Raw genomic sequence first — 27,684 nt, 5'->3', positions numbered from 1 at the left:
TACTGTCCCCAAGGGGTCCTGGCATCACCAATTAGCAGACTCTTGCATCAGGTTGTGAGAGGTCTCAATCCTGGGTGGTTCTAGTTAAAGATACTGAGGGAGCAGATAAGGAGGTTTGAGGACCAAACTACAGAATTTGGAGTGGAGAGTTACGAATTCCCTATCCTGTCTCTTAAACAATCATGATTCTGGGCAAGTCTCTGAACCTTGATTTTCTCACCTTCAAAATGAGGATAACAGTAATGCATCTGGAAATTGGTGGGAGGGAGTGGGCTTCTGTATGTTATCATGTGTGTATACTATGGGTGCTGCACAATGTATTGTAAGCTCTAGGGCTGTCCTAGAAAAAGTCAGATTTTTGAAAATCCACTGAAATCACAGTGGGTTCTGAAGGCAGTTGGAGCCCCTCTGGGGTTATGGCAGGCACGGGTCAGATCCTTCAGGGGCTGGTGTTAACCGTTCAAGGCTGCAACCCATCATGTGAAACCCGTTCTTGCCTGCAGCTGGTTCTCTGGCTCAGAGAAAGATGCGGGTTATCCTCCTGCAGTTCACTACTTCTGCAAGCACATCGGATTTTCTTTTTTTAAGTAGGCTCCATGCCCAGCGTGGGGCTTGAACTCACGACCCTGAGACCAAGAATTATATGCTCTATTAACTGAGCCAGCCAGGCGCCCCAGGCACATCAGATTTGCGGGGTGATCTTACACGAACACCTTTGGGCTGTTTGGTTATTCCAGCATCATTTATTTAAAAAGTCCATCTTTGCCCTAGTGATTTAAGATGCCACCTTTATCATATATAAAGTTATTTTTTTTTAATTTTTATTTATTTTTGAGAGAGAGAGAGAGACAGAGTGCAAGCAGGAGAGGGGCAGAGAGAGGGAGACACAGAATCCGAAGCAGGCTCCAGGCTCTGAGCTGTCAGCACAGAGCCCGACGTGGGGCTCAAACCCACAAACTCTGAGATCATGACCTGAGCCGAAGTCGGAGGCTTAACCCACTGAGCCACCCCATCACCCTTGCCATATATAAAGTTCTATGTGTGGTTGGGTCTAGGCTTTCTGTTTTGTCCCCCCAGTGTATTTATCTATTTTTATAGTGCTACCACACTGTTTTAGTCACAGAAGCTTTAGAGTATGTTTTAATATATGATCGTGGTCCCCAAACCCCACCTCCCCACACACATTCTTTTTTATTGTTCTTCTTTCATTTTTCGTATTATTTTTCTTCTTTCATTTTTCTTAGCTCTTCTTGCATGTCTGGTATTTAGGTTTTAAAGTTTTCATTGTCCTCCTGGGAGGTCCTGGTGGAGGATCAGAGTGGGTTGGGGGTTGAGTTGTCTTTTGCACCTGGCTGTGCTTACTTACTTTACTAAACTGGTTTTGTAAGATTCTGTTTTCTTTCAAATTCATGAGCATTTAAGACTTCTAGTGCCTGGATAGAACTTACTTTCCCTAAACCTTCCAAACAGCATTTTAAAGCAGTCTTTAATAGAGTGTTAGAACTTGGTAAACTTGCATGAAGCGTTTATAAGACTTTTCTGTAATATTCTGGCAACTGGGGGCACCTGAGTGGCTCAGTTGGTTAAGGTCCAGCTCTTGATTTCAGCTCAGGTCATGATCTCAGGGTTTATGGGTTTGAGCCCTGCATTGGGCTGCACAGACAATGCAGAGTCTGCTTGGGATTCTCTGTCTCCCTCTCTCTCTCTCTCTCTCTCTCTCTTTCTCAAATAAATAAAAAAGTATTCTGGCAATTGTTCTTCAAACTTGAAATCATTTCTGAATAAAAAAAATCTGTAAGGTCATTAGGCTTAGGGTAATATCTTAGTAAAAGCTTTCAGAAAATCTGCACAAATTGTATTCACAGATTCTGCCTTGGTTCACATGTTGATTGACCCCTGCAGTGGAATCCAGCCACTCAGTTCAGTGTAACCTCCTTATGGAATCGGTGCTGCTTTTCATTCAGTGGTTTGTGCCTCTTTAAGTGTTTAGTCATCCTGAGGTTATGCAAACATCTATGCAAAGGAAATTCAGCCCATCCTTCAAGCCCAGGCCCACAAAGGATCTTGCCTTCACTCTTTTGTATCAGAGACACTCTTGTGCGTCTTTCCCTCCAGCTCTATTGAGATATAATTGACCTACAACATTCTGTAAGTTTAAAGTATGCAACATGATGATGTGATATACGTATACATTGTGAAGGTTAGTTAACACATCTGTCACCTCGCAGTTAACTTGTGTGTGTTTGCAGTGAGAACATATAAGATCTACTCCTTTAGCAACTTTCAAGTGCATAGTACAGTCTTCTTATGTGCATCTTCTTTCCTGTACAAGAAAGAAAACTCTCAGAGGGCAAATCAATCTCTTTATTTTATATTTCTCTCAGGCTTCACTCTCGGTTTCCCTTGCAAAGCAGACACAACTATTAGTTGGAAGAATGAATTATAGGATTATTTTCCTGTTAACCATATGTTTCCATATAATCTCTCTTTGGACCCAGGGCAACATCTGTACTGGGAAGTGGCAGGCCAGAATACAAGTCTTGGTGGTCGCTAAGGGAAAGGCGGTAGTGAGAACAGTGTCAATTACCCTTTCATTTAGGAGGTAGCTGTGCCATAACAAAACAAGTGCTGGACTGATGGGTTCGGGCCAGCCCAGCGCCCAGCCACACTTGTGGCCATAAGGCAACCAGAGCCTTTTAAGGGGCGCCACAGGGCAGACTCAGACACCCACAGACAACAGGGTTTGCATGTTCCCCATTATTTGTAACATTAATAGTAATGTGTGCTTATTATAGAAAGTTTGGAAATCTGTTTTTTCGTTGTTGTTGTTGAATTATAGGTAAGTATAGAGAATGGGGAAAAAATCATCCCAAGTTTCTTACCCAGTGACAACTGTTAATCATTTGTTACATTTACTTACAGTCATTTTCTTACACAGTTTTGGAAATTCCTTTTAAAGTTTATTTATTTTGGGTGGGGGGGAAGGAGGGAGAGAATCCCAAGCAGGCCCTGTGCTGTCAGTGCAGAAACCATCACGGGGCTTGAACCCACAAACGTGGAGCTCATGACCTGAGCTGAAATCAAGAGTGGTCGCTTAACCCCCGAGCCACCCAGGTGCCCCTTTTACACAATTTGGAACAGGAATAGATTCTTCCTCCTCTTTTTTTTTTAATATCTTATTCATATTGGACACAATATTTTTAATTTATTTTTTTAAATAAGAGCTTTATTGAGATATTTCACATACAGTACAGTTCACCCATTTAAAGGGTACAGTTTAATGGGTTTTGGCATATATATAGAGTTGTGCAACCATCATCACAATCAATTTTAGGACATTTTTATCACTTTAGAAAGAAACCCCCAGCGCCTGGGTGGCTCATTCGGATAATCATCGATTTTGGCTCAGGTCATGATCTCACTGTTCATGGGTTCAAGTCCTGCATCGGGCTCTGTGCTGGCAGCTCAGAGCCTGGAGCCTGCTTCAAATTCTGTCTCCCTCTCTCTCTGCCCCTCCCTTGCTCATTCTCTGTCTTTCTCTGTCTCTCAAAAATAAATAACATTTAAAAAAATTAAAAGAAAGAAAGAAACCCCATACCCATTAGCAGTCACTCCTCTTTTTCTTGCCATATGCACCCTTGACCTAGGCAACCACTACTCTCCTCTCTGCCCTTACAGAATGGTAGTCTCCTTAAACATAATTTCATGTGCTCTATGATAGCCCATCAAATAACTATATTATAGCTTATGTTACCATTATATGGTCTGATATTTGAGTTATTTATATGCCCGCGCACCCCATTTAGGATTATTTCTTAGGATACATTCTCCAAATACAAAAGTATATCATCACAGACCATAAAAAAAAAAAAAAAAAAAAAAAAAGAGACCCACAAAAACGTTCAGTCTCCCAGCTCACTCAGCAAGCTGAGTGACGAAATTCGGCATGGCTGCAAAGCAGTGTAAAACAGTTGTTGATTTTGAAGAGCTGAAGGAGACAGACACTGAAAACAATGAGCTAGAGTCTGTTTCTAGACTGAATGAGATAGTATGAAGCCACAGTTGTTGCATAAGAAGCACCAGATTTGGGTTCAAAACCTAGACCCGTTCCTGGCTCACTCATGAGTTGTTGTATGAACTTGAACAAATGACCTAACCTAATTGAGCCTCTATTTCCTATCAGAAACATGGTAGGCACTTCGGCATTGACTTCTGTAGAGGTTAGAAGTAAGAAGCGGCTTCTGGTGTAGCCCAGAATAGAGAGAAAGAAGAGCAAGTTTAAATATTTGGGAGTTGAGGGGTGCCTGGGTGCTCAGTCAGTTAAACGTCCGACTTTGGCTCAGGTCTTACATGATCCCGTGTTCATGAGTTCGAGCCCCACATCAGGCTCTGTACTGACAGCTCTGAGCCTGGAGCCTGCTTCAGATTCTGTCTCCATTTCTCTCTGCCCCTCCCCCACTCACGATCTCTCTCTCTCTCTCTCTCTCTCTCTCTCTCTCTCTGTCTGTCTCAAAAATAAAAATACACATTAAAAAAATATTTGAGAGTTGAAAGAAGTTGGAACCTGACTCCTCCCAGTTTGGTGACCTCCAATACACAAAAGGAACAAAAAAAGCTTAATTTTTGTTTTAATGAGGATAATACCACTGCACTGCAGGTTTATTATTTTTTTAGTAGGCTCTCCGCCCAACGTGAGGTTCGAACTCAACAACCCCCAGATTAAGAGTCACGTGCTCTACCAACTGAGCCAGTACTTTTTTTCTTACAAGAAAATATATTTACCAGAATTCAGATTCTTAAATCAGATTTTGGCAGTGTGAGCATATTTCATAGCTTTTATAACTCATACTTTGATGATTTGTGGCAAACCCATAGGAACTTTTTCCACAGCGGTGACACGGGTAGTTCTCAAGCATTCCCTCGGGAGGGCTGGCAGCACTAAAACCTTATACACTGTAGCTTAGTGCTCGTATGCAGGATGGCCACCTAATTGTACTTTATCTCTTTTTACCTTGACAAAATACACGACCTAAAGGCAACATACGGAAGTATTTCTACATTGCGAGTGACGGAAAAAGCATGGGTTTGCAAATACTGTCAAGTGAAAATGTGTTTCCATTCTACTAAGGTGGCCAAATACATCTCTCTGTACATAAGAATGTTCTGCAGGTGTGAAACTCGGGTTTATGAAAGGAAGAAGAATAAAAATCTTTAGCTGCCTCTGGCCACAGGAGCATCACAAAGTGTGTTCCTTCCTGCAATGTCAGGCTGTTCTGGCCACAAATTCCCAGTGGCTTCATTTGTCAGACAAACTGACAGGTGCAGGTCAGGCAATTACTGACCAAATTGTTAAAAGAAAATATTGTCGGTAACTGAGGAGTCATACGGACAGAAAGTCTTAAAATGACTCAGATTATGCTTTTGGGCTTGAGGCCTCCTTTAGCGTGAAAATGAGCTTTTCATTTTCAAATGCTCATTGGAGCATTTACCCCTGAGTTCAAGGGACAGAGGCAACTAACTGTGGGCTGATAACTCCTCCACCAGATTTTGGAGCTGCTCTGAAATAGGAGCAAACGAACACACTGGAGTGAAAGGCTGCCTTACAAAGGAGAGGCCATAGGAGAGTATTTCTGTTGCCGACTGACGGTGCAAGAGGCAGAAAGATAAATATGGTTTAGCAGCTCTGACACTGTCCCATGACTTCCCTGGGGAGCTTAGAGATGCATATTCCTAGGCCCTCCTGGCAGTATGATTCACTCTGTCCGGGGTGGGGGCCAGATCTCCTCATGATCTGCAGTTGTTCCTGCTTTTTGTTTTTAACTTTTTTTTTTAATGTGAAACCTCATGGGTTTTTTTTCTTTTCTTTTCTTTTAATTTACATCCAAATTAGTTAGCATATAGTGCAACAATGATTTCAGGAGTAGATTCCTTAGTGCCCTTACCCATTTAGCCCATCTCCCCTCCCATGCCCCCTCTAGTAACCCTCTGATGTTCTCCGTATTTATGAGTCTCTTATGTTTTGCCCCCTCCCTATTTTTATATTATCTTTGTTTCCCTTCCCTTATGTTCATTTGTTTTGTCTCTTAAAGTCCTCATATGAGTGAAGTCATATTTTTCCTTCTCCGACTGATTTTGCTTAGCATAATACCCTCCAGTTCCATCCGCGTAGTTGCACATGGCAAGATTTCATTCTTTTTGATTGCCGAGTAATACTCCATTGTATATATACACCACATCTTCTTTATCCATTCATCCATCGATGGACATTTGGGCTCTTTCTATACTTTGGGTATTGTTGATAGTGCTGTTATAAACATGGGGGTTGCATGTGTCCCTTCAAAACACCACACCTGTATCCCATGGATAAATACCTAGTAGTGCAATTGCTGAGTCATAGGGGAGTTCTATTTTTAGTTTTTTGACGAACCTCCATACTGTTTTCCAGAGTGGCTGCACCAGCTTGCATCCCCCCCCCCTTTTTTTTAAGAGAGAGCGCTAGGAGAGAGAGGCAGAGGGAGAGGGAGAGAGAGAGAGAGAAATAGAGAGGGAGAATCCTAAGCAGGCACCACACACAGTTCAGAGCCCAAAGTGGGGCTTGATCCCATGACCTTGGGATCCTGAACTGAGCTGAAATCAAGAGTTGGATGCTCAACCGACTGAGCCACCCATGCACCCCTTATAATGTATTTTTTGATGGAGATAATAACTCACATAAAATTTACCACTTAGAAGTGTACAGTTTTGGGCATCTGGGTGGCTCAGTCCATTAAGCATCCGACTCTTGGTTTCGACTCAGGTCATGATCTCACGGTTTGTGAGTTCGAGCCCTGCATCGGGCTCTGCACTAACAGTGCAGAACCTACTTGAGATTCTCTCTCTCTCTCATTCTCTCTCTGCCCCTCCCTTACTCTTGCTCTCTCTTTCTCTCAAAAGAAATAAACTTTTAAAAAAGTGTACAGTTTAGTGACTTGTAGTATATTCACTGTGTTGTACAACTGTCACCGAATATTTCTGTCATCCCCAAAAGAAACCCTTACTTACATATCGGCAGTCAGTCCCAACTCCCCTTCCCTCTATGGACTTGCCTACCCTAGACATTTCGTATGAATGGAATCATACAACCTGTAGTGAAGACTACCTGGCTTCACCAGACTGGTTCCCCAAGTGGCAGTGGAGGAAAAAGCAGGCAGGCAGGCGTGGGCAGGATCCTGGAGGAGCTGCTCTCCCCCTTCCTTTCCCTGGTGGCTCCTCTCTAGGCACTGCCGGCTGCACCCCTCCCTCCTCTGGGTACCCTCAGGCTCTCTTGTAAGCGCTGCGCTCAGGAAGAGATCTGATATGGTCACTTCCCTCCTTCCTACCACAAGAAAACATTTTATTTCTGTTTTAAGATCTTGACACTCTTGTGGGGAGATACTTGGTTTTTTGTTTGTTTGGGTTTTTGAGAGAGAGAGAGAATGAGAGCACGCAAGTGCCCAAGCACGAGCAGGGGAGGGGCAGAGGGGAGGTGCCAAGCCGTCTCCAGGCTATCCGTGCAGAGTCTGATGCAGGGTTCGATCCCACAATCATGACCTGATCTGAAACCAAGAGTCGGACACTCATAGCTGAGCCACCCAGGCACTCCAGAGATACTTAGTTTTTAATTAATGATTTCACCTTTTAGTACTCCAAGGTCCTTAAGGAAAGTGTTTTCAGAGATCAAGCTGGAACTTCAAGCTTAGTGGATTAACGTAAGGGAATTAAAAAAAATTTTTTTTTAACGTTTATTTATTTTTGAGAGACAGGGAGAGACAGAGTGTGAGCGGAGGAGGGGCAGAGAAAGAGGGAGACACAGAATCTGAAGCAGGCTCCAGGCTCTGAGCTGTCAGCACAGAACCCGATGCGGGGCTCGAACTCACAAACTGTGAGATCATGACCTGAACTGAGGTCGGACACTTAACTGCTTAACCGATTTAACCAAGGCGCCCCAACGTAAAAGAATTTTAAAATAATACAGGTTTTTGATCCGGTAATGTCAGTCTGGAGCAGTTACATTTTCTGTGGGCCTTTGAGACTGACCAGAAGCATCTCACTAAAAAATATATTCATGTACCACCCATTATCTAGCTTCAGAATTTTGTCTAACATTTTAAATTGAAATAAATGATCAGTACTAATTATTAGTACTAATTAAGCCCGTCTGATGAATGTCTCCATTGTATTTTTATGGAAAGCAATTGAGTGAGAAAATGTGTTTTTATTAGTCATACATTCATTATACCTCCTGGAAACCAGTCTGGATCACAAGGCCAGATTGCCCAGGAAGAAATAAAGAACGTTGGGTTGCGTAAGAAATCACCTGAGGCCTTTGCTTTACTGTATTGAAATGCAGCTTCCAGGCCATTGCCCGGACAGTTGGTTTTGGTACATTGGACTGGTGCCCAGGAACCTACCTGTCTGACGAGGTTCCCCGGTTCCCAGATTCCCAGTGGACCACACTTGAAATCGCTCCATCTTGCAATCCCAGACCTATAAAGTGATAGTGAAGTTATGGTAATTTTAAGTCAGAGAACTTCCCATCAGCAAATTAGGCTGGGCTTGTCACCTAACTAATGACTTTTAAACAACACAGGTGAAAAGGGAAGGGTCATAGGTTTTGGGGGGCCACATTTTCCATTCCTCTGTGAATTCAGAAATGCCAGCATGCTGATTGCTGAATGGGGGACGTTCTTTGCCTTCTGAGTTCCAGCCCCTGAAGCTTCTTGGAATATGACATCAGCTATTTCTCCAAAGATCATGCGTTTAACACTCGAAGCTGTTACTGCCCCATGGGAATCGTCTTCACTTCAGTACCGTATTAAGTGCTTCTTGTGACTTCAACCTCAGAGTCCATATGTGGTTCTCCATGTAGGAGACACAGTGGCTTTTGTCCCTTTTGGAAAAGCTCTGGCTTTCTGGGAAGTATAGGGAAATTGTTCTCTTTGGGGAGAGCTGGATGCCAGGGCCGATAGTGACCCAAGCATAGTCCCGGGTGTTCTCCCTGAGGGCCCACTCCCTGTCTTCCTCATCCTTGAGGCCCAGAGCATCCTGCACAAAGCCTGGCATCTCGTTGTAGTGCCAGGGAAAGGGGGTGCCAGCTTGAAAGAAGAGGGTAGGTGGACAGAGCAGCTGCTCACGGGGAACAAGGCTGCATCCCTGCAGTCGGTCTGTGTGGAGGCAGAATGCAGGCATGAAGGGGGTGGCGGGGGCGGCCACTGTCCTTGCCATCTGACAGGCCTTGCACCAGATTTAGGACAGAAGGGCAGTGTCTTTCAGTCCGGCCAAATGGAGAGGCTCCATAATTTTTTTTTTTTTTTGAATTTTTCAAATTGTAATATAGTGGACCAGAAGCTTTGTGGAACTTATGAGAGGGGCAATGAGTTCCTTCCTGTCTCTGAAAGGCTCTTCAGTGCTCTTTCCATAACAGGAGAGGAGAACCCTGGGCCTGGCTTTCTTAAAGAGCTGGGCTTGGGGCGCCTCGGTGGCTCAGTTGGTTGAGTGTCCGACTCTTGATTTCAGCTCAGATCATGATCCGACAGTCGTGGAATCGAGTCCCACATTGGGCTCTGTGCTGAGCATTGAGTCTGCTTAAGATTCTTTCTCTCACTCTCTCTCTCTCTCTCTCTCTCACTCTCTCTCTCCCTGTGCCACCTGTCCCCCACTTGTGCTTGCTCTCTCACTCATTCTCTAAGAATTGTAAAAAAAAAAAAAAAGAGCGGGGCTTGCTTCCAGCATGGCCATCCCCCAAGCTGCAGGGTGCCACATGACTGGTAAGGGGCAGTTGAGGTCTGTGCGCAGGCCTGAGCCTCTTTCCTCCTCCCCAAACGCACACCTTCTTGGACCAGTCTGTTCCCTTCCTGTATTTTCAGCTCACCAGTCCTACCCTGCTTCTTTTTAATTTGTTACCCAAACTCACTCTCCTTTTTCTCTTCCTCCTGCTGGCCTCCCTCTCCTTGTTCCTGGGAGTTATTTGGATGTCTTGAAGCCTAGCCCTTTGATTTCTTGCAGGAAGGGGATGCCCAGGCCAGGAGTTTGGGCAGCCCACCCTGTCACCTGGCAGATAAACTCTCCTGGGAGAGGGGATGGGAATTTCGGAACCTTAGAGGAATTCAGAAGAGGAAGTCCCTGGAGGGTCAGTGGGAAAAAAATGTGAATCTCCAATATCTCAATACTCTTTGAAACTCTAGTCAAAGAGTTACCTCGTCCCCCTTGGGAGGGACGGGGACGAGGTAAATGAATTGCATAGCCCATCCTGTTGGCATTCTCTGATGGGCCTCATCTTCCAAACCATGTCCACCTGAGCAATGTCCATTTGTCCTCGTGTTGAGAGACCCAGAGTTCTATAGGGACTTGCTGTTGAAATCATACATTTTATTTTATTTTATTTATTTTTAAATTTCTTAACATTTATTTATTTTTTGAAAGACAGAACATGAGTAGGAGAGGGGTGGGGGGTAGGGGGGAGACACAGAATCTGAAGCAGGCTCCAGGCTCAGAGCTGTCAGCACAGAGCCTGACGTGGGGCTCGAACTCAGAAGCTGTGAGATCATGACCTGAACCAAAGTCGGACGCTTAACAGACTGAGCCACCCAGGTGCCCCGAAATCATACATTTTAATCAGCCACTTCACTTCAGTTGAATGTCAGGCTCTGGCATATCGTGCAACCACCACGGCGCTGAGGCAGCTGCTTTGGTATCCACATGGTCCTGATTATTTTTCAGGTCTAAGGTGCCCCGTGGGATTCCTGGGTTTGCCAGAACCACCTAGTTTCCCTTAGACAGATGACCCTAGGGGTTACATGTTTCCTCCCCTGGGTTTGCGGCCGCTGGGAGAGGTCCTTCCTGCATGGTTCCAAAGCCAAGGACGCTGTGGGTGCGTGCTTCCCATGAGGGCCAGCGCAAAAGTACCTCTGTGCAGATGTTTCTGCTTTGGCATCTAGTTTATTTCTTGTTTCAAGTAAAGTAACAACTCGTTTCTTCTTTGGGGACTTTTAGCTCATTACGGGTTCTTAGGCTGAAAGTGTCAGGTTGAGCTGGTATCTGTTTTGCTTACACACACACACGCGCACACACACACACACGAGATTGGCATGGGGTCTGGAGGTGAAGAGGTTGGTATGGGGTCTCAGTCCAGGTGGACCTCGGGATTCTGTGCCCTCCCCTGGGTCCGGGATTCTGAAGGGTGTGTTCCAGTCACACATACCCCCGCCCCACTCCGGGCTGGACTCTATCAGGGATAAATAGTTCAGGGTGTGGGCCCTAGATCTGCCGTGGTGACTCACCCAGTGTGCATCCCTGTTCCCCCAGGCGACTTGGAGCTCCTCTTGGTGCTGACATGATGACAGTGTGCAGGCCGGCCAAGGGCAGCCACAGCCAGACTGAAAACCTGAGCTACAAATTGGCTGACAAGTAAGAGTTTTTCTCCCCCGAGAGTGTAGGAATTGGCCTGGATTCTCAGTTTCCTTCCTTTCTCTGTCTCCTTTCCCTCCTCTCTGACCTCACTTCCTTGGACCAAGGAGGAGTTCTTTTCCCGGTCATTGTGATGCGCCTCCTGTACATCCTCTCCAAGGCGCTGCAGGACCTGAGGCCAAAGTGGTCAAGGGAAGGTCTGACTGATGTCCAGTTGTCGAGAGGACAGATGCACGGCAGCTTCAGGCCTCTCCCCGATACGCTTCCCAGCCCAGGATTTATTTTTCTAACTACTAGGATGCACGGGTATTTGAATTATACTTGCACCGTAAAGCTTTACAGCTGCATCTGTCCGCAAAGCCAGCTTTGCCCATTTTATCTCAGCGATGCTGTTTTCTGTCCAGATGGAGCCCTTTCCTCTGATTGTCTGTCTCATTCTTCAGAGGGGTTGACGACCGCTGGGCTGTTCACAGCTCTGCACCCCAGGCCCTAGTCCCTTCTGGAGCCATAGAGTCCTGGAAACAGGACCTTGAGAAACTCTTGGGTGCGGCAACTGTGTGGAGAAGGCACTCTGCATCTGGTTTCACCATCCCTGCCTCTCTTGCTTGAGCTTCGTAAATCCAGTGCAGTCTTCCAGCAAGCCATCCTTTCTCCTTTTCAGAAGTTTTTACATAGGGCCTCAGTGATTGTGAGGTCACTCCAGATGTTTGGGATCTTAGACAAGAACAGTAATCACTACAATAACACTGCTTGCCCGGGGCTTCTGGGTGGCTCGTTTAAGTGCTGACTTCGGCTCAGGTCATGATCTTGCGGTTTGTGAGTTAAAGCCCCACGGCAAGCTCTGTGCTGACAGCTCAGAGCCTGGAGCCTGATTTGGATTCTGGGTCTCCCTCTCTCTCCGCCCCTCCCCCGCTCGCGTTCTGTCTCTCTCCCTCTCTCTGTCGCTCTCAAAAATAAATAAACTTAAAAAAAAATTAAAAACACTGCTTGCCACTTAGTAATATCACAACCTACACTGTGTGCTATAATGTGGGAACATTAGAAATATTAACTCATCCATTCATTCATTTTGTAAATAATTGACTACCAACTGTGTACTAGGCACAGAAAACAAGATAAATTTGGCCTCTGCACCATTCAAGTTGCAGTCTAGAGAAGGGAGGGACGTTTCTTATTTTAAAATGAAAAAAAATGGAGCCAAGATTGAAACTGAGGTCCCTCTGACTCGAAAGCCATATTTATTTGCTGTCAATGATGTTTAATAGTACATATGATATTAACGATTATTATTCTATCATGCACTGTCTTTTTTTTTAAAGTTTATTTATTTTTGAGAGAGACAGAGACAGCGTGAGTTGGGGAGGGGCAGAGAGAGAGGGAGAAAGAATCCCAAGGAGGTTCCATGCCACCAGCACAGAGCCAGTGCAGAGCTTGAACTCACAAAACCGTGAGGTCGTGACCTGAGCCATCCAGGCGTCCCTCTCATCCACTGTCTTTAAGCATGAACTAGCCTGAATTGTTCTCTCTGAATGCGTGTCTGTCCTGTCTCTTCATCTTGCTTCTAGCACTGTGAGAGTAAGGACTTTCACTTCTGCCTTTTGAACTCTCAGTAAAATGTCAACAAACTGATTCTGCTTTTGCTTCTGACTGATATCTGAATTCATGCTAATGTCTTCAGTGGTGACAGGGCAATTAAAAAATATGTTTCTCTTTTGTAAGCACTCTCTCGTGCATTCTGATCGTTTATTTAAATCAGGAATTCTGCTTTGATAGCCATATTTAAAATATGAAAATGTGTTTGCGTTTGCACAAGTTTCTAATTTATGCTGTGTAACCGTGAACAGCAACACAATTTACGTGCTAATGTCCCGGTGGAGGGAGAAGTCTGCATGTAAAGAACTCTTAGTCTTCGAACGGGAAGCTAAATACTAACAATGCATGAAATTATCCATCTCTCACTGTGAACCTTAACTGGAGTTTCAGAATTCCTATATTGTCAGAACCACCCATTCAAAAAATGTGCACCATGAAGTTGGTCCATGTGTGCTTGCTAATGATGGCATGTCCAAGGTCACTCTGCTTAGTTATAACCTTTGCTGGTGGAAGAATGTTTTGTATTCAAAAACATAGAGACTCCTGTTCTCATTAGACTAGCTTAAAAATGTTTTTCTGCTTTTCTTTCAAGATAATTTTTTAATGTTTATTTATTTATTTTTAATGTTTATTTATTTTTGAAAGAGAGAGAGTGAGCAGGGGAGGGGCAGAGAGAGAGAATCCCAAGCAGGCTCCGCACTGTGAGCACAGAGCCCACTGATGGGGGGCTCAGTCCCGTGAACAGGGAGATCATGACTTGAGCCAAAATCAAGAGTCACCCAGGTGCCCCAACAAAGTGATCTTTTTAAAGTGGTGGTTTCAATGTTTGTGACTTACAACTAGCATATAACATTTATATCGAAGTTTTAGCAAATCTTTATGAGCAGCCAAGAACAATAACCAAGAATGCCTCACCCAGTGTTTGTCTTTCTTGTCCAGGGTCAAGGTGGAAGGTCCAGAGGCTGGGGAAGACCCTCGAAGGCCATTTAGGTCCCCCATTCCTTCCCCAGAGACTGATCAGGATTCACCCCCCACAAGGAGCTCACTGGAAAGTCTCAATAACCTGATGCTAGAGTCAAGAGTGGACTGTTTTCAGCAGAACATGTTCAGCTCAAATATGATCATCAGCGACTCAGCTTCAGATCTCAATGCTAAAGAAGCCAGCAAGGCAAGAGGCAAGAGGCAGCTCGGCGGTGTCGAGAACCCCTGCCTTTCTGCCCGAGGCGGGGCCCGGCCCAAGCCCCTCAGCATAAAGGATAAGATATCCGAATGGGAAGGGAGAAAAGAGCTGCCCGCTCCTGCCCCCGGCAGGAAAGCAGACGGGCAAGAGGATTACCTGACGTCCTGTGTGATGGGGAGAAGCAGTGACGGTGTGGGAGCGTGGGGCACGGAGGCTCAGGATGGAACCAGGCCAGAAGCAGAGAGCAAGGAGGATGAGAGGAATAAAGGGCTTGTGAAAGTCAGGGGACAGGATGCAGAGCCGAGGCAAGACCTCAGCCAGCCCACCGAGCAGCTGGCTCCCAGCTTGGGCAGAGGCCGCGAGCCGCGGCCGGGCAAACAGCGCTTGCCGAATGACAGCCTCTCCGTGCTGAGGCAGGTGGAGAAACTCGAGCAGGCTCTGAAGGATGGGTCCGCAGGGTTGGATCCCCAGTTGCCAGGGACTTGTTATTCCCCACATTGCCTGCCGGACAAGGCCGAGGAGGGGCCCGCCCTTCCTGAGAACCGAGGGGGCTGGCGTGGCTCTGAATTCAGGTCCCACCACTGGGACCTAGAAGCCAGGGAGCTGGCCCCTGAGGCTGCAGAGGAAAGGAAAGGCTCGTGCAGGAGGCCCTGCGACCGGAGCCTGGAGAGTGCGGACAGGGGCTCGGAGGGCCCCCCCGCCAAACCCTTCATCAACCCCCTGCCCAAACCCCGGAGAACGTTCAAACACGACGGAGAAGGGGACAAGGACGGGAACCCAGGCTTCAGGAAGGACAAGAGGCACCTGCCTCCTCTGCCTTCTCTACCTCCCCCTCCCCTGCCCTCCTCTCCCCCGCCCTCCTCTGTGAACAGAAGACTGTGGACCGGAAGACCGAAACCCAGTGCTGACCACAGGTAGGTGACAGGTGGCTGTCTGCTCCAGTAGTTTATGCTGCATCACAACTGCTGTGAGCCTCATTGTTTGTTTTTGTTTTAAATTTTTTTTTAATGTTTATTTTTGAGAGAGACAGAGACAGAATGTGAGTGGGTTAGGGGCAGAGAGAGAGGGAGACACAGAACCAGAAGCAGGCTCCAGGCTCTGAGCCGTCAGCACAGAGCCCGACGCGGGGCTCGAACTCACGAGCTGTGAGATCATGACCTGAGCCAAAGTCGGATGCTCAACCGACTGAGCCACCCAGACACCCCTCATTGTTTGTTTTATTGTGCTGATGGATCTTGTAGTTGGTCGAGACCGTTCGTGGCTTGAGATAGTTTATTGATTAAACCTGGAGATGTGATAGCTGATGCATGTGTTTTGTGTTCTCTGTCGTCAAAAAAGAGTATTTGCTTTGGAAAATTACCTTTGGATGTGATAAGTCCTTGTCATTCTGACACTAACTAACCAAGGGTTCAACGAAAACTCGTGTTAACCCTGGCAATTAAGTAATTGGTGCCAACAACTCATTCTGCCACCACCATCCCCAGCTCGTGCATGGTGCTTTGAATCTCCACTGGCTCATTTTTTCATGTTTTTTTCCTGGTATGAGCTCTAGAAACACACAGCCTGGGTCTACCTTGGCCCTGTCACAGTCTGTCTATGTGACCTTGAACAAGTTATTGAACCTGAAACCTCAGTTTCCTCATTTATACATGCTAAAAGATGCACACACTAAATACGGTAAAACCTTGGGTTGCAAGTAACTTGTTCCGCGAGTGTTCCGCAAGACAAGCAAACATTTGTAATAAATTGTAACTTGATAAACGAGTGATATCTTGCAGTACGAGTTGTACGTGATGCTGAATGTCACATGATTACAACTGAGCCAAGGTTCCCTCTCTCTCTGTCTCTCTGTGTCTCTCTCGCTTGCTCGCTGCAGAATTATGGGTGATCCTCTCCCATGCTTGGATGCTCCGTCTCATGCCACAGCGTTTGGCAGAAATCAGTGATTTTTCTGAAAGCTGGAAGGTGCCCACAACTGGCATGAGTGTATTTTGTCACTTCAAAGCACAAAGTCCTTTGTTTTTCCATACAAGAGTAAGCCTAGGAATGCTTTGCTTCATTCTAGGTCAGGCTGCCTGCAGATATAGACCCTTTTCTCTGCTGCCTTAATTGCCAGTTACTTTAAATACAGTCTGTGACAAGAGTTTATTAATATGTAGTGTAGTCAACATCCGTTAGTGATAGTCGTCCTACACAATAACCCTCCTCTCTCTTGTCTCCCTCACACCAGCCTCGAAGGTTTTCAAAGGCAAGCGCAGGTTAGTTTACTTTTCTTTATATTTTGTATTTCCTTTATTATTTTGTATTATAGTACAGTATCGTAACCATTTTTATCTGAATATTTTTGGGTTGTGGAACGAATCCTCTGAGTTTCCATTATTTCTTAAGGGGAAATTCACTTTGACGTACAAATACTTCGGATTACAAGCATGTTTCCGGAACGAATTATGCTCGCAAACCAAGGTTTTACTGTATTTTATAATGTTAAAATAATACATTAGATAATAAAACGTGAATGCTTGAAGTTAAAATCTGTGCTTTGAAAACCATTTCCTTTCTGCTTTGAGAACTAATGTCTAGTCCATTTTTGTTATGTGCTAACTGGTTTGATACCCACTAATCTGGAAACCAGCTACAGTACAAAACTCAAACCCGTTGTGCCTGCTGTGGTCACCACTTCTTCATCTCTGTGTTTCCCTTGACTCACTGCAGTTGGGCTTTTGCCACTTATCCTGAAACTTCCCTTGACCCAAGGCCACCTGTGACCCCCATCTCACTAAATCCAACAGCCCGTTCCCTGTTCTTTTCTTACATGACATCTCTTGGCATTTGAGGAACGACTTCACTCCCTCCACCTGAAGCACTGTGCTCCCTGGGCTTCTAGGTCACTACCTCCCTGGTGGCCCTACTTCACCGTCTCTTGCTCAGTTCTGTTCTCCTCTCTCCCTGAGTGTTGGAATAACACGCCCGACACACCATCCCGGGATCAGAGCAGCTAGTTCTCCATCTACATCACTCCCTAAATGATCTCATTCAGTCCCATGGCTTTATTTATTTATTTTTTTTAAAGTTTTTTTTTTTTTTAATGTTTATTTATTCTTGAGACAGAGAGAGATAGAGCATGAGTGGGGGAGAGGCAGAGAGAGAAGGAGACACAGAATCAGAAGCAGGCTCCAGGCTCCGAGCTGTCAGCACAGAGCCCGACGTGGGGCTCGAACTCACAAGCTGTGAGATCATGACCTGAGCCGAAGTACGACGCTTAACTGACTGAGCCACCCAGGCGCCCCAGTCCCATGGCTTTAAATGTCAGTTACCTGCTTGCGATCCCCAGATGTATCTCTCCAGCCCTGACTCCCTCCTCTCGTGAAGGTTTGCACCGTCATGTCCTGCACAGTTCTCCGTTTGGTTATCTGACAGTTTGGACTGAATGTGTCTAAGCCTAAATCCCAGTCCAGGCCAGATAATTGCCATCTTGTTAAAGGCATCATCCTTCATTGCACTTAGGCCAAAAACCTAGGCGTGATTTGTGATTCCTCTCTTTTTCACACACCCCTCATCTAATTCATCAGCAAGCTCTTCGGTTCTAGTTTTAAACATTATCTTGAATCTGATTCCATCTGCTCTCTTACTACTTATCTGTTGTCTACCTTCCACCTTAATATATTCCTCCTTAACAGCCAGAGGAGTTTTCTAGAAATATATTCAGTCATGTCACTCTCCTACTCAGCATGGTCTGTCAGGTAGGATTGTTTTGCTGTAAGAAACATAATTTCTTATGTTCTCTTCCGGTGGAAAAAGTTTGCATATTCGAGGGGGGGGGATAGATATAAATTACGTCCTTTTAAAAAAGAAATCCTGCTATATATACTGCTTTTTACATAGGATATCACGGAGATCTTTCAGTGCTGCCGCTTTTTTTTTTCACCTTCCTTTTTGAACTGCTACATTCTTTACCTCATGTGGATAAACCATATTTAACCATTCCTCTACTGACAGGTGCTTCAGTTGTTTCCAATTTACATATAATGCTGGGGTGAATAGCATATAGCGTTAGAGAAGACTCTAGAGCCAGAGAACTTACTAGATCTGCTATTTACTAGCTGTGTGACATTGTACAAGCTACTAAATTTGTCTTGGCCTCATTTTACTTATTTTGTAACATAGCGATAACGCTAGAAACCACTTCACAGCTTTGTTGTGAAGATTGGATGAATAAATATGTGTAAACATAAGTGAAAATAGAACCTGGAATATGGTGAATGCTTAATACATGTAAGCTGCTATTATTTTTTTCTGGTTCTATTCTGTTTAATATTTAGAGTAGCTATTTCTGTTTTAGTACCAATCTATTTTAATTATTTTAACCTCATAGTATGTTGAATATCTAGTAGAGCTTACAGAAATTTCTTCTCGTTCCTAGTCATCAGTTGATTCTCTTTGACATACTATGTACACTCTCCTGTCATACACCAAAAAAAAGTGGCCAATTGTTCACCTTTGTAATAATTATAACCCCCTTTTTTGTTTCCTTATTATCCTCCTTTTTTCAAAAATATCTTGACTATTCTTGCATGTATTGTTCCAAATGTTCTAGATGTCACTATCAAATTTCACACACACAACATATGTTAGTTTGTTATTTTTTTAATGTTTATTTATTTTTGAGAGAGAGAGAGAGAGAGAGAGAGACAGCACGTGAGTGGGGGAGGGGCAGAGACAGAGAAGGAGACACAGAATCCAAGACAGGCTCCCGGCTCTGAGCTGTCAGCACAAAGCCCAACACGGGGCTCGAACTCACGGACAGCGAGATCACGACCCGATCCAAAGCCCACCACTTAACCAACTGAGCCGCCCAGGCGCCCCTAGTTTCTTTTTTTATTTTTTAATGTTTATTCATTTTTGAGCACAGAGCCCGATGCGGGGCTCGAACTCACGAATGTGAGATCCTAACCTGAGCCGAAGTTGGACACTTAACCAATTAAGCCACCCAGGCACCCCTGTATGTTATTCTCTTGAGAGACCCCTTCAAGAAATTTTTTACTGTTGCTAATTGTCAGTTGATTCTCTTGGATCTTCTATGTATACAATATCGTCTGCGAAGAATGATCATTTTGCCTTTTCTTTTAAATCTCTGAACTTTTTCTCTGAGTCATACTGGCTAATGCTTTCAGAACAGGGTTAAGTAATAGTGCTGATAGCAGTGGACAGCCCTGTGTCCTCCCTGACTTTCATGGTAATGCTACTGGTGTTCTGCTCACGGGTACTCTTGTTTGAGGTATGTGTTTATGTAATTAAGGTATTTTCATTTATACTTCCTTTTTTACTAAGAGTTTTAAAGATTAGAATTGGACGTCAGATTTTGTCAAGTTACTTTCAGTAGCTTTGTATGATCATATGGTTCCTATCCTCTGACCTACGAGCAATGACTTTATATCCTAATATTGACCCATTCTTACATTTTTGGGATGAACTCCCATTTGGTCCTGGTTTATTACTCTATTTAAGATTTTTGTATCAGTATTCCATAAATGGGACTGGTCTTCACCAGGCTTTAGCGTCATCAGTATGTAGAATCCATAGAAGAATTTGGAGCTTCCGTGTTGATGTTCTGAGAAAGCTCGTACCCATCTCTGGTTCTAAATCCTTTCCCAAACCAGTGCCAAAGCCCAGGTGCGTGAGTGCTCTGGTGACCTCGCTGCTCATGCCCCCAGTGTGTTGTGACAGCAGCTCTTTGTGCCCTTCCTGGGCTGTTCCTCCAAAAAGGCTCCTTCTCTCGGGGCACCTGGGTGGCTCAGTTGGTTGGGCGTCCGACTTCGGCTCAGGTCATGATCTGACAGTTTGTGGGTTCGAGCCCCGTGTCGGGCTCTGTGCTGACAGCTCGGAGCCTGGAGACTGCTTCGGATTCTGTGTCTCCCTTTCTCTCTGCTCCTCCCTCGCTTGCGCTCTGTCTCTCTCTATCTCTCAAAAAATGAATTAACGTTTAAAAAAAAAAAAAAAAGCCCCCCTCTCCCAGGGGCAGGTTGGTTGGTTCTGGGAAACCAGAGTCTTTCTGCTGTGTCCTCATTGTGCAGACAGATCAACCTGGTGAGCAGTTATTCCCATTATCTTTTCTCTCGTAGCTACCATCTGCTCTTTTCAGTGTTCCAGCATTCTCTTTAAAACCAGCTAAAGTTACTTAGTTTCAGTCCAAAGATGAAATTTTTCTTGGCCAGTTTGATTATGGTTGCATCAGCTGTGTTTAAGAATTTTGGCTTTGGATTTTTCCTTTTGTTTAAAATAGTACAATGGGGGTGATTAGGGCAAGATGTTCACTTTCTACTTAAAAAAAAATAATAAAGTGTGCTCTTTATTGTGGTCCTATCTCTTAAAAAAAAAGAAGAGGCTCAACTCAGGATTTGGCTGACTTACTGTCCTCTCTGAGGCAGGAGAGCCAAGCCAAGGCTGAAGAAAGAAATGATTAAGGATTTTGAGGTTAGGAGGGTTTAGAATTACATGGCCAGGCTGTGCACTTCAGAGAACGTATTCAGCTTATTTTCATAGGCCGACGGGTCCACTCTTGCAGGAGCCAAACCAGTGGACTGAGATTCTCAGTTTGAGAAAATGCCTTTTTTCTGGACATTCTCTTCTTTTTTTTTCCTCTTCCCTTTCTCCTCTATTCTGTGTTCTCTCCCCTTCCTCCTTTCTTCATTTTGCTAAAGCCCCAGGAAATTAAATGCAAGGACTTATGCCTTCAATCCTAAAATGGGAAATGAGAAACCCTTAAATGTCAGGAAATTCCAAAGATAAGGTTCCTACAGCAGCATTAACTTGGTTGTGTATGTTCTATGGCGTGCATTGAATAACTCTGGCAGGAATGCCTGAAGGCCTACATTTAACAAGGAAAGTTACTATTTTTTAAGTGTAAGCAGCATCCTGAATTTACATGTATCTGTATACCCAAAATGTTTTAACTGGAATGCAGTTTTTTGGTTTTTGGGTTTTTTTTAGGGTTTTTTTTTTTGTTTTTTTTTTTGAGAGAGAGAAAGAGAGCATTCACAGGTGAGTGGGGAAGGACAGAGAGAGAGAGGGAGAGAGAGAATCCCAAGCAGGCTCCACGCTGTCAGCGCAGAGCCCGATGCTGGCCTCAAACTCACAAACCATGAGATCATGACCTGAGCAGAGATCATGACCTGAGCAGAAATTAAAAGTCAGACACCTAACTGACTGAGCCACCCAGGTGCCCCTGGCATGCAGGTTTTTAATTTTAGTTTAATTTAATCCTATGATGGAGTTTTTAGATCCTTATGAAGCCAAATAACTATGTTGACCAAAATTTCAACATTTCAACATTATTTGGCATTGTATAGATAGATTCAGCCTTTTCTTGAGGCTTTAGCATACAATTTGCGGAACTTTTTGAGGACAGGAAGCCTGGGTCATTATATGGCTACCAAATCATACGCCTGCTGTTATTGATTCCATAATTTCCATCTTCGGTAGGACTGATAGGGATCCCCAGAGTGGTCTGGTTGGACAGCAACCCTCAGCTATTACCCAGTGAGTGCTTAATTTCACTTACCAGCCATATTGTGGTCTGTTCCTGTCATTATGGCTGTTCCAGTCAACATGCCATCCAAGAGGCAGTTGTAACTGCCATGTCTAAAAACTGAGTGCTTAAAATCTTCAAAGGGGCAAATTGTTTGATTAATTTGACAAAGCCAAAGTTGCTTTGAAAACATGAGAGAAGCTTGATTTTGTAAATTCTTTATTTAATGGAAATTGCATTAGAAAACAGAAATAAAAATAGAGAGGACAGGGGTGCCTGGGTGGCTCAGTCCATTTAGCATCCAACTTTGGCTCAGGTCATGATCTCGCAGTTTGTGAGTTCAAGCCCCCTGTCAGGTTCTGTGCTGACAGCTCAGAGCCTGGAGCCTGCTTCGGGTTGTGTGTCTCCCTCTGTCTTTACCTCTTGCCTGCTCACACTCTGTCTCTGCCTCTCTCTCTCAAAAATAAACATTAAAAAAAAATTTTTTTTTAAAGAATAGAGAGGAAAGTTGTTATTCTACATTAGAGCAGTGACTGTCAAGTCTTTTTCTAAAATAATTTTTAAATGTTTATTTTTGAGAGAGAGAGAGAGCAGGGTAGGGGCAGAGAGAGAGCGGGGGGACAGAGGATCAACAGTGAACCCAATGTAGGGCTCGAACTCTTAAACCATGAGATCATGACCTGAGCCAAAGTCGGATGCTTAACTGATGGAGCCATGCAGGCGCCCCTATAGCTTTTTTTTTTAAAAAAAGAGAAAGCATGAGTGTTTGAGCAGGCGGAAGGACAGAGGAAGAGGGAGTCCCAAGCAGGCTCCATGAACCAGCACAGAGCCCAACATAGGGCTCGATCCCGGGACCATGAGATCATGACCTGAGCTATAATGAAGAGTCAGATGCTCAACCAGCTGAGCCACCCAGGTGCCCCATGTCGTGTCTTATTTCCCACTGGAGGTGGAAATGATTGGACGTTAGACATAATGGTGGATAAAGATGGGTTTTCTACTGGCATTTCTGTTTTGGATTTAGGATAGAGATAAGCATAAACCCACCATGAGTAGCACTAGCACTTGATGGGGGAGGTGTGAGCCCAGCTAACATAAGCATTCCCCCACTTAGCCCCCCTCTCATCTCCTGATGGCACACACGCCCTTCCCAAGAGCTGGTGGGACCTGGGAAAGACCTGTGTGTGGTCACTGGACATGGAGACAAGAAGAGAATCTGTGGCAGCTCAAGGAGCCTGCTTCAGATTCTGTGTCTCCCTCTCTCTCTGCCCCTCCCCTGCTGTGCTCTCCCTCTGTCTCTCAAAAATAAATACATGTTTAAAAAAATTTAAATACTCACTCATGTATTCAACCAGCAAACATTTATCCTGCGTGTAGTATTAGAACATAACAGTGAACAAAACGAACTGAGACCCTGGCCTCGTGGACCTTACGTACTAGTAAGAGAAGCACACAACTCTGCAGTTATGTAACTATAACCACACTCAGTGCCGCGAGGAAGCCCATGGCACTACGGGAATGTTCAGCAGGGTTATCTAGCCTGTCATGGAAACAGGGCCAGATTGGGGAGGAAGTGGCACTCGGACTGAGACCTGAGATTCCCAGGTGGAAAAGGGGTGTTCAGTTTGAGAAACAGGTGAATGTCCCAGAGGAAGAAAGACTAGTGTGTTGGAGGCCCTGAAAGGCAGTGGTGTGGCCAGAGAGATCAGGAAGGGTGTGAGCCGAGGCCTCCAGGTCCTCTGGAGCCTGGTCCAGAAGAGTCCCGGAGACCAGGGAAGTGTTCTGGCCTATCACTTACTAGGAATGGGAAACCTTCCTTAAAAACTCACATTTTTTAAGAAGGGAGAGACCGGACCGGATTTGCATTTGTGAAAAGCTCACCTGGACAGCAGACAGGGTGGATAACTGTGGGGTGGGAGGAGGTATGTGGTGGGATGGGGTAAGCCCAGGGTACAGCTGCTGGGGGACTGAGAAAAGCAGTGAATACTAGGAATGCTTGGCCAGTGGAACTCTTGTTAATTGGTCAGATATAGGTGCTAAAGGAGAAGGGGGTTTGGACGGGACTCCCAGGTTTAAGGCATAAACATTTGGACAAAGGGCGATGGCCTATGCTGAGGAGCACTGGAGGAGGGACTGGTCTTCATTGGGGTGTGGGGGGAATAGGAGGGTGAGTTCAATTTTGGATTTATTAATTTTTTAAAACGTTTATTTATTTTTGAGAGACAGAGAGAGACAGAGCATGAGCAGGGGAGGGGCAGAGAGAGACAGACACAGAATCTGAAGCAGGCTCCAGGCTCTGAGCTGTCAGCACAGAGCCCGACACGGGGCTCGAACCCACAAACCCTGAGATCATGACCTGAGCCGAAGTCAGATGCTTAACTGACTGAGCCACCCAGGTGCCCCTTGGATTGAGATTCCCACGGGTCAATCAAATGGAGATGTGGGATGAGCTCTTAACTTAGTATTTCATTTACAAAAATATAGAAAAGTCACAGGTAACCTTCAAAATACTACTTGAAATCACAGTATTTGGCATTGGTTGTCAAAACTGGGATATTACATATGTTGTGACCCACTTCAGGAAACGTCAGTGGACCAGTTAAATCATCCCAGCATCTCTAAAACTAAGAAGTACCTCAATCACATGATAATTTGAAGGCCCAGGAAGCAAACTCAGGCTGGGAGGAGGTGTACCCCTTCACCAGGCTGTGGGCTCCCCAAAGGCAGGGACTTCTTGCCTTTGCTTCACCAGCTAGCTGTGAGCTCAGCTCGACCCCCAGAAGGTGCACATTAAACATATGGGCTGGATGTGGGAGGGACGAATGTGGAAGTGTTTAAGAAAGAAGCCAGTTTGGATGTGGTTATCATTAGCCTTTTGAAATTTCCTTTTTCTCAAAGTTAATATGTAAATAAAGGTTTTAAAACTTTTTGTGACCACAGCTTTCCTCCTGCATTGACTTAACTTCCATGCTCTGCTTAGTGCCTGTGCTGTGGAGAGCACCAGACACCGACCAGACTTCCTGGCTTCTGACCCTGGCTCCACCTCTTTCTCCCAGTGTGACCTTGAGCAATTTATCTGAGCTCTGTCTGTTTCCTTTTTTTTTTTTTTTTTTTTGAGTTTATTCATTTATTTTGAAAGTGTGCACACACCAGTGGGGGAGGGGCAGAGAGAGAGAATCCCAAGCAGGCTCCGTACTGCCAGTGCAGAGCCCAATGTGGGGCTGGAACTCACGAACCCCAAGATCATGACCTGAGCCAAAGTCCCACGCTTAACAGACTGAGCCACCCAGGCACCCCTGTCTCTGTTTCCTGGTACATATAATATGTTTAAGGATAGTAATTCTTTACAAGGTTGTTGCAAAGTTTGAATGTAGTAATCCGAGTACAGACTTAGTTGATACTCAGTAAATGTTGAGTGATTCTGCGGCCTCTTTGAACAGTTTGCATCTTCCCCTACCAGATCTAGGTAGTATGCATGCTGGGGACTTGAGCTACCAGAATCCAGTTAGCTCAGTGGGGGAAACCCAGGAGCTGTATGGCCCACTCCAGGCCGGTAACTTCACTCTGCTCTGGGCCACAGACCACCATGCGTCCATCCCCAAGCATTTGCCCGGCTAATACCAGCCTGGGCTAATGGCATCCCCGACTAGGGAGTGTTCAGGGCGGGCACAAAGCACAGTGCGATCCCGTCGTAGAGAAAACAGTTCAGACCCGCTTCCACCCCATAGACCACATCTGTGGGAGCTCTGAGGCACAGTCCTTCCTCTCCTGGCTGGACACCTCAAGGGGAGGAAGAAGGGGTTTATGGAGAGGTAGCCCTTCCTTCGCAGCAGGAGCTTCCGTGAGTGCATCAGGCACCTCAGGGCACGGGTGACAGTTTCAGCCTCATGGCCTGACTTAAGGCCCTGAGGACCTAGGCTGGAAGCTGGAAGCTGGAAGCTGGAAGCTGGAAGCGTGGTCTTTCTTTATGTTCCTGTCCTGAGTGCTGAGTTCAGGTTCAGAAGGGAGAAGGGTGAGGTGGAGATTAGGGATGATGAATTCAGCTGTGGAGATACTCAAGTTTAGAAGCCTAGAGAGGAAAAACCTGGGGAAACACCCAAAGCCCAGAAAGAGGGAGAGAAAGAGGAAGAGAGAGCTACAAGCAAAGACACAGGCAGTTGTCTGAGAAGGGGAAGTGGCCGGGGGCCAGCCTTGCACCCAGCTCGCCAAACCCCAGAGGGTGCCTGTGTGCCTGTGTTTGCAATCCTTTGCTGAATGATACTTCTGTAAAATACAACAAGAAGGAATTGCCAGAGAAATGAAATGAAAAAGACAACAATATACAAGCCTCAGTTGTCTTTTAAAAATTTGTTCTGTCAAATTGCTTTAAAATTTTCTAAGCACAGGGGCACCTGGCTGGTTCAGTCTGTAGAGTATGAGATTTTTGATCTTGGGGTCCTGAGTTCGGGCCCCACGTTGGGTGTAGAAATTACATTTAAAGCAAAGAGAAAAATAACTTTTAAAAAAGAGTTTTTAAATGCCTATTCTCAATTATCGTACCTATGTCATTGGCACACCAGCCCTGGCCCAAGGATTGCACTTTGAGCACCACAGCCTTATGCTATAGAAACTAACAGGTGTCACGTAAAGAAATGCCCCAGAAAGTGATTAAGTTTTACCAGAAACTCAGTAGTGACCCTCAGGGGGCAGCTTCAGAAAAGGGATGCTTACAGAGGCCAGGTTGAGAAGATAAAGAAGGAAAACCGGTGAGTTCAGGTAAACTGATAGACAGCCTCAGCTCCTCCCTCCTCCACCTGCCCCCAACCCCCACCAGCTTAAAACCCTTGGCAAGGAAGGTGAGAAATCCGCAGAGCTGCAAGGGTCCTTGCTTCCAATGAAAGTTTTTCTAGAGGAAACCCGTATGTGTTTAAAGAGGGAAAGGAGCTAGTGGAGAGGGAAAGATTTAAAATGTAGCAAATCCCCAAAGCTTGGAAAGCAGGCACATGGCATCCGCCTGGCTCTGCTGTCTCCTCCCTCTGCACTCACCACCCTGTTCCCTACAATCCAGCCTTGCCCAGCGTCTGTGTGCCTTTCTCACAAATGCACCAAGTTCTCCGCTGCCGCAGGACCTTCACAGGTGCCCTTTCCTCTTCTTGGACCACTCTTCCCCCCTTCCCCCCCCCCCGCCCCCCGCCCCAACTGAGGTCTTTCTTTGTATCCTTAGGTCTCAGCTTTAATGAGTGACTTTGTCAGCCTCCCCTGATGCGTCCCCAATCTACGTCAAGTCCTCCTTGATAGTCTCACTTGTGACACCCTGTTCTTTTCCATCACTGACCATAACACAGGTTATTATTATTCGATGTATTTGTGCGTGCTCTGCTTGAACGCCTGTCTTCCTCCCTGGAATGTAAGCTCTCTGAGGCAGGGACTCTGATTCTTTTAGTCACTCCTTATTTATGGAACCCTGACCACAGTGCCTCTCACATAGTTCATGTTCAACATAAAGAATTTGCTAAGTAAGTAATTATAGCACTGCACGGTAATAGTAACAGCTCACACTTGTTGCATGTTTGCTAGGTGCTAAGGACTTTACAGACTTTCTCTTTTCTATTCTTGGGGCAATGCTATGAGATAATTCCCGTTTTTCAAGTCAGGAGGAAGAGTTTCAGCCCAGTTAAGTAGTTCATCCCAGGTGAAAAGGCTTGTGAACAATGCATCTGGGATCTGTGTACTGATCTGTTTAATCTCAGAGCCACCAGAGGGCACCTTCCCCAGGGGCAGAGAGAGATTGGAAGCATGGGTAAGAAGCAAAGACATACACTTCTACGTAGTCAGCCACAGTTTACGTCAAGCATGTGCAGGACGCTGTGCTAGACACGGGTGCCCAGAGTAAGGAGCCATGACTCCTGGGCCATGGGAGGCTTGTGACCATCCTATACCAGGAGGAGTGAAGGGCTAGGACCAAGTCAAGGCCAGCTGGGGA

The 27,684-nt window shown here is 45.4% G+C and overlaps 1 protein-coding gene across 2 annotated transcripts in view; it reads left to right on the top strand.

Annotated features, from left to right (window-relative positions):
- The window catches only part of DENND2A (DENN domain containing 2A), an 88,715-nt gene that overhangs the window by 1,356 nt on the left and 59,675 nt on the right, over positions 1–27,684 (top strand). The window contains exons 2-3 of one of the 2 annotated variants that reach the window (XM_049643038.1): positions 11,323–11,424; positions 13,957–15,111. In XM_049643038.1, coding sequence (XP_049498995.1) covers positions 11,323–11,424; positions 13,957–15,111 — 1,257 coding nt within the window. Of the gene's footprint in view, positions 1–11,322; positions 11,425–13,956; positions 15,112–27,684 lie in introns of those variants that run through there. The other variant, XM_049643037.1, reaches the window with a different exon arrangement.

The sequence above is a fragment of the Panthera uncia genome, chromosome A2, assembly GCF_023721935.1.
Source record: "Panthera uncia isolate 11264 chromosome A2, Puncia_PCG_1.0, whole genome shotgun sequence".
In the NCBI taxonomy this organism is placed as follows: domain Eukaryota; kingdom Metazoa; phylum Chordata; class Mammalia; order Carnivora; family Felidae; genus Panthera; species Panthera uncia.
Note: the sequence above shows the minus strand (reverse complement) of the source record. Positions and strands in the feature narration are given on the sequence as shown.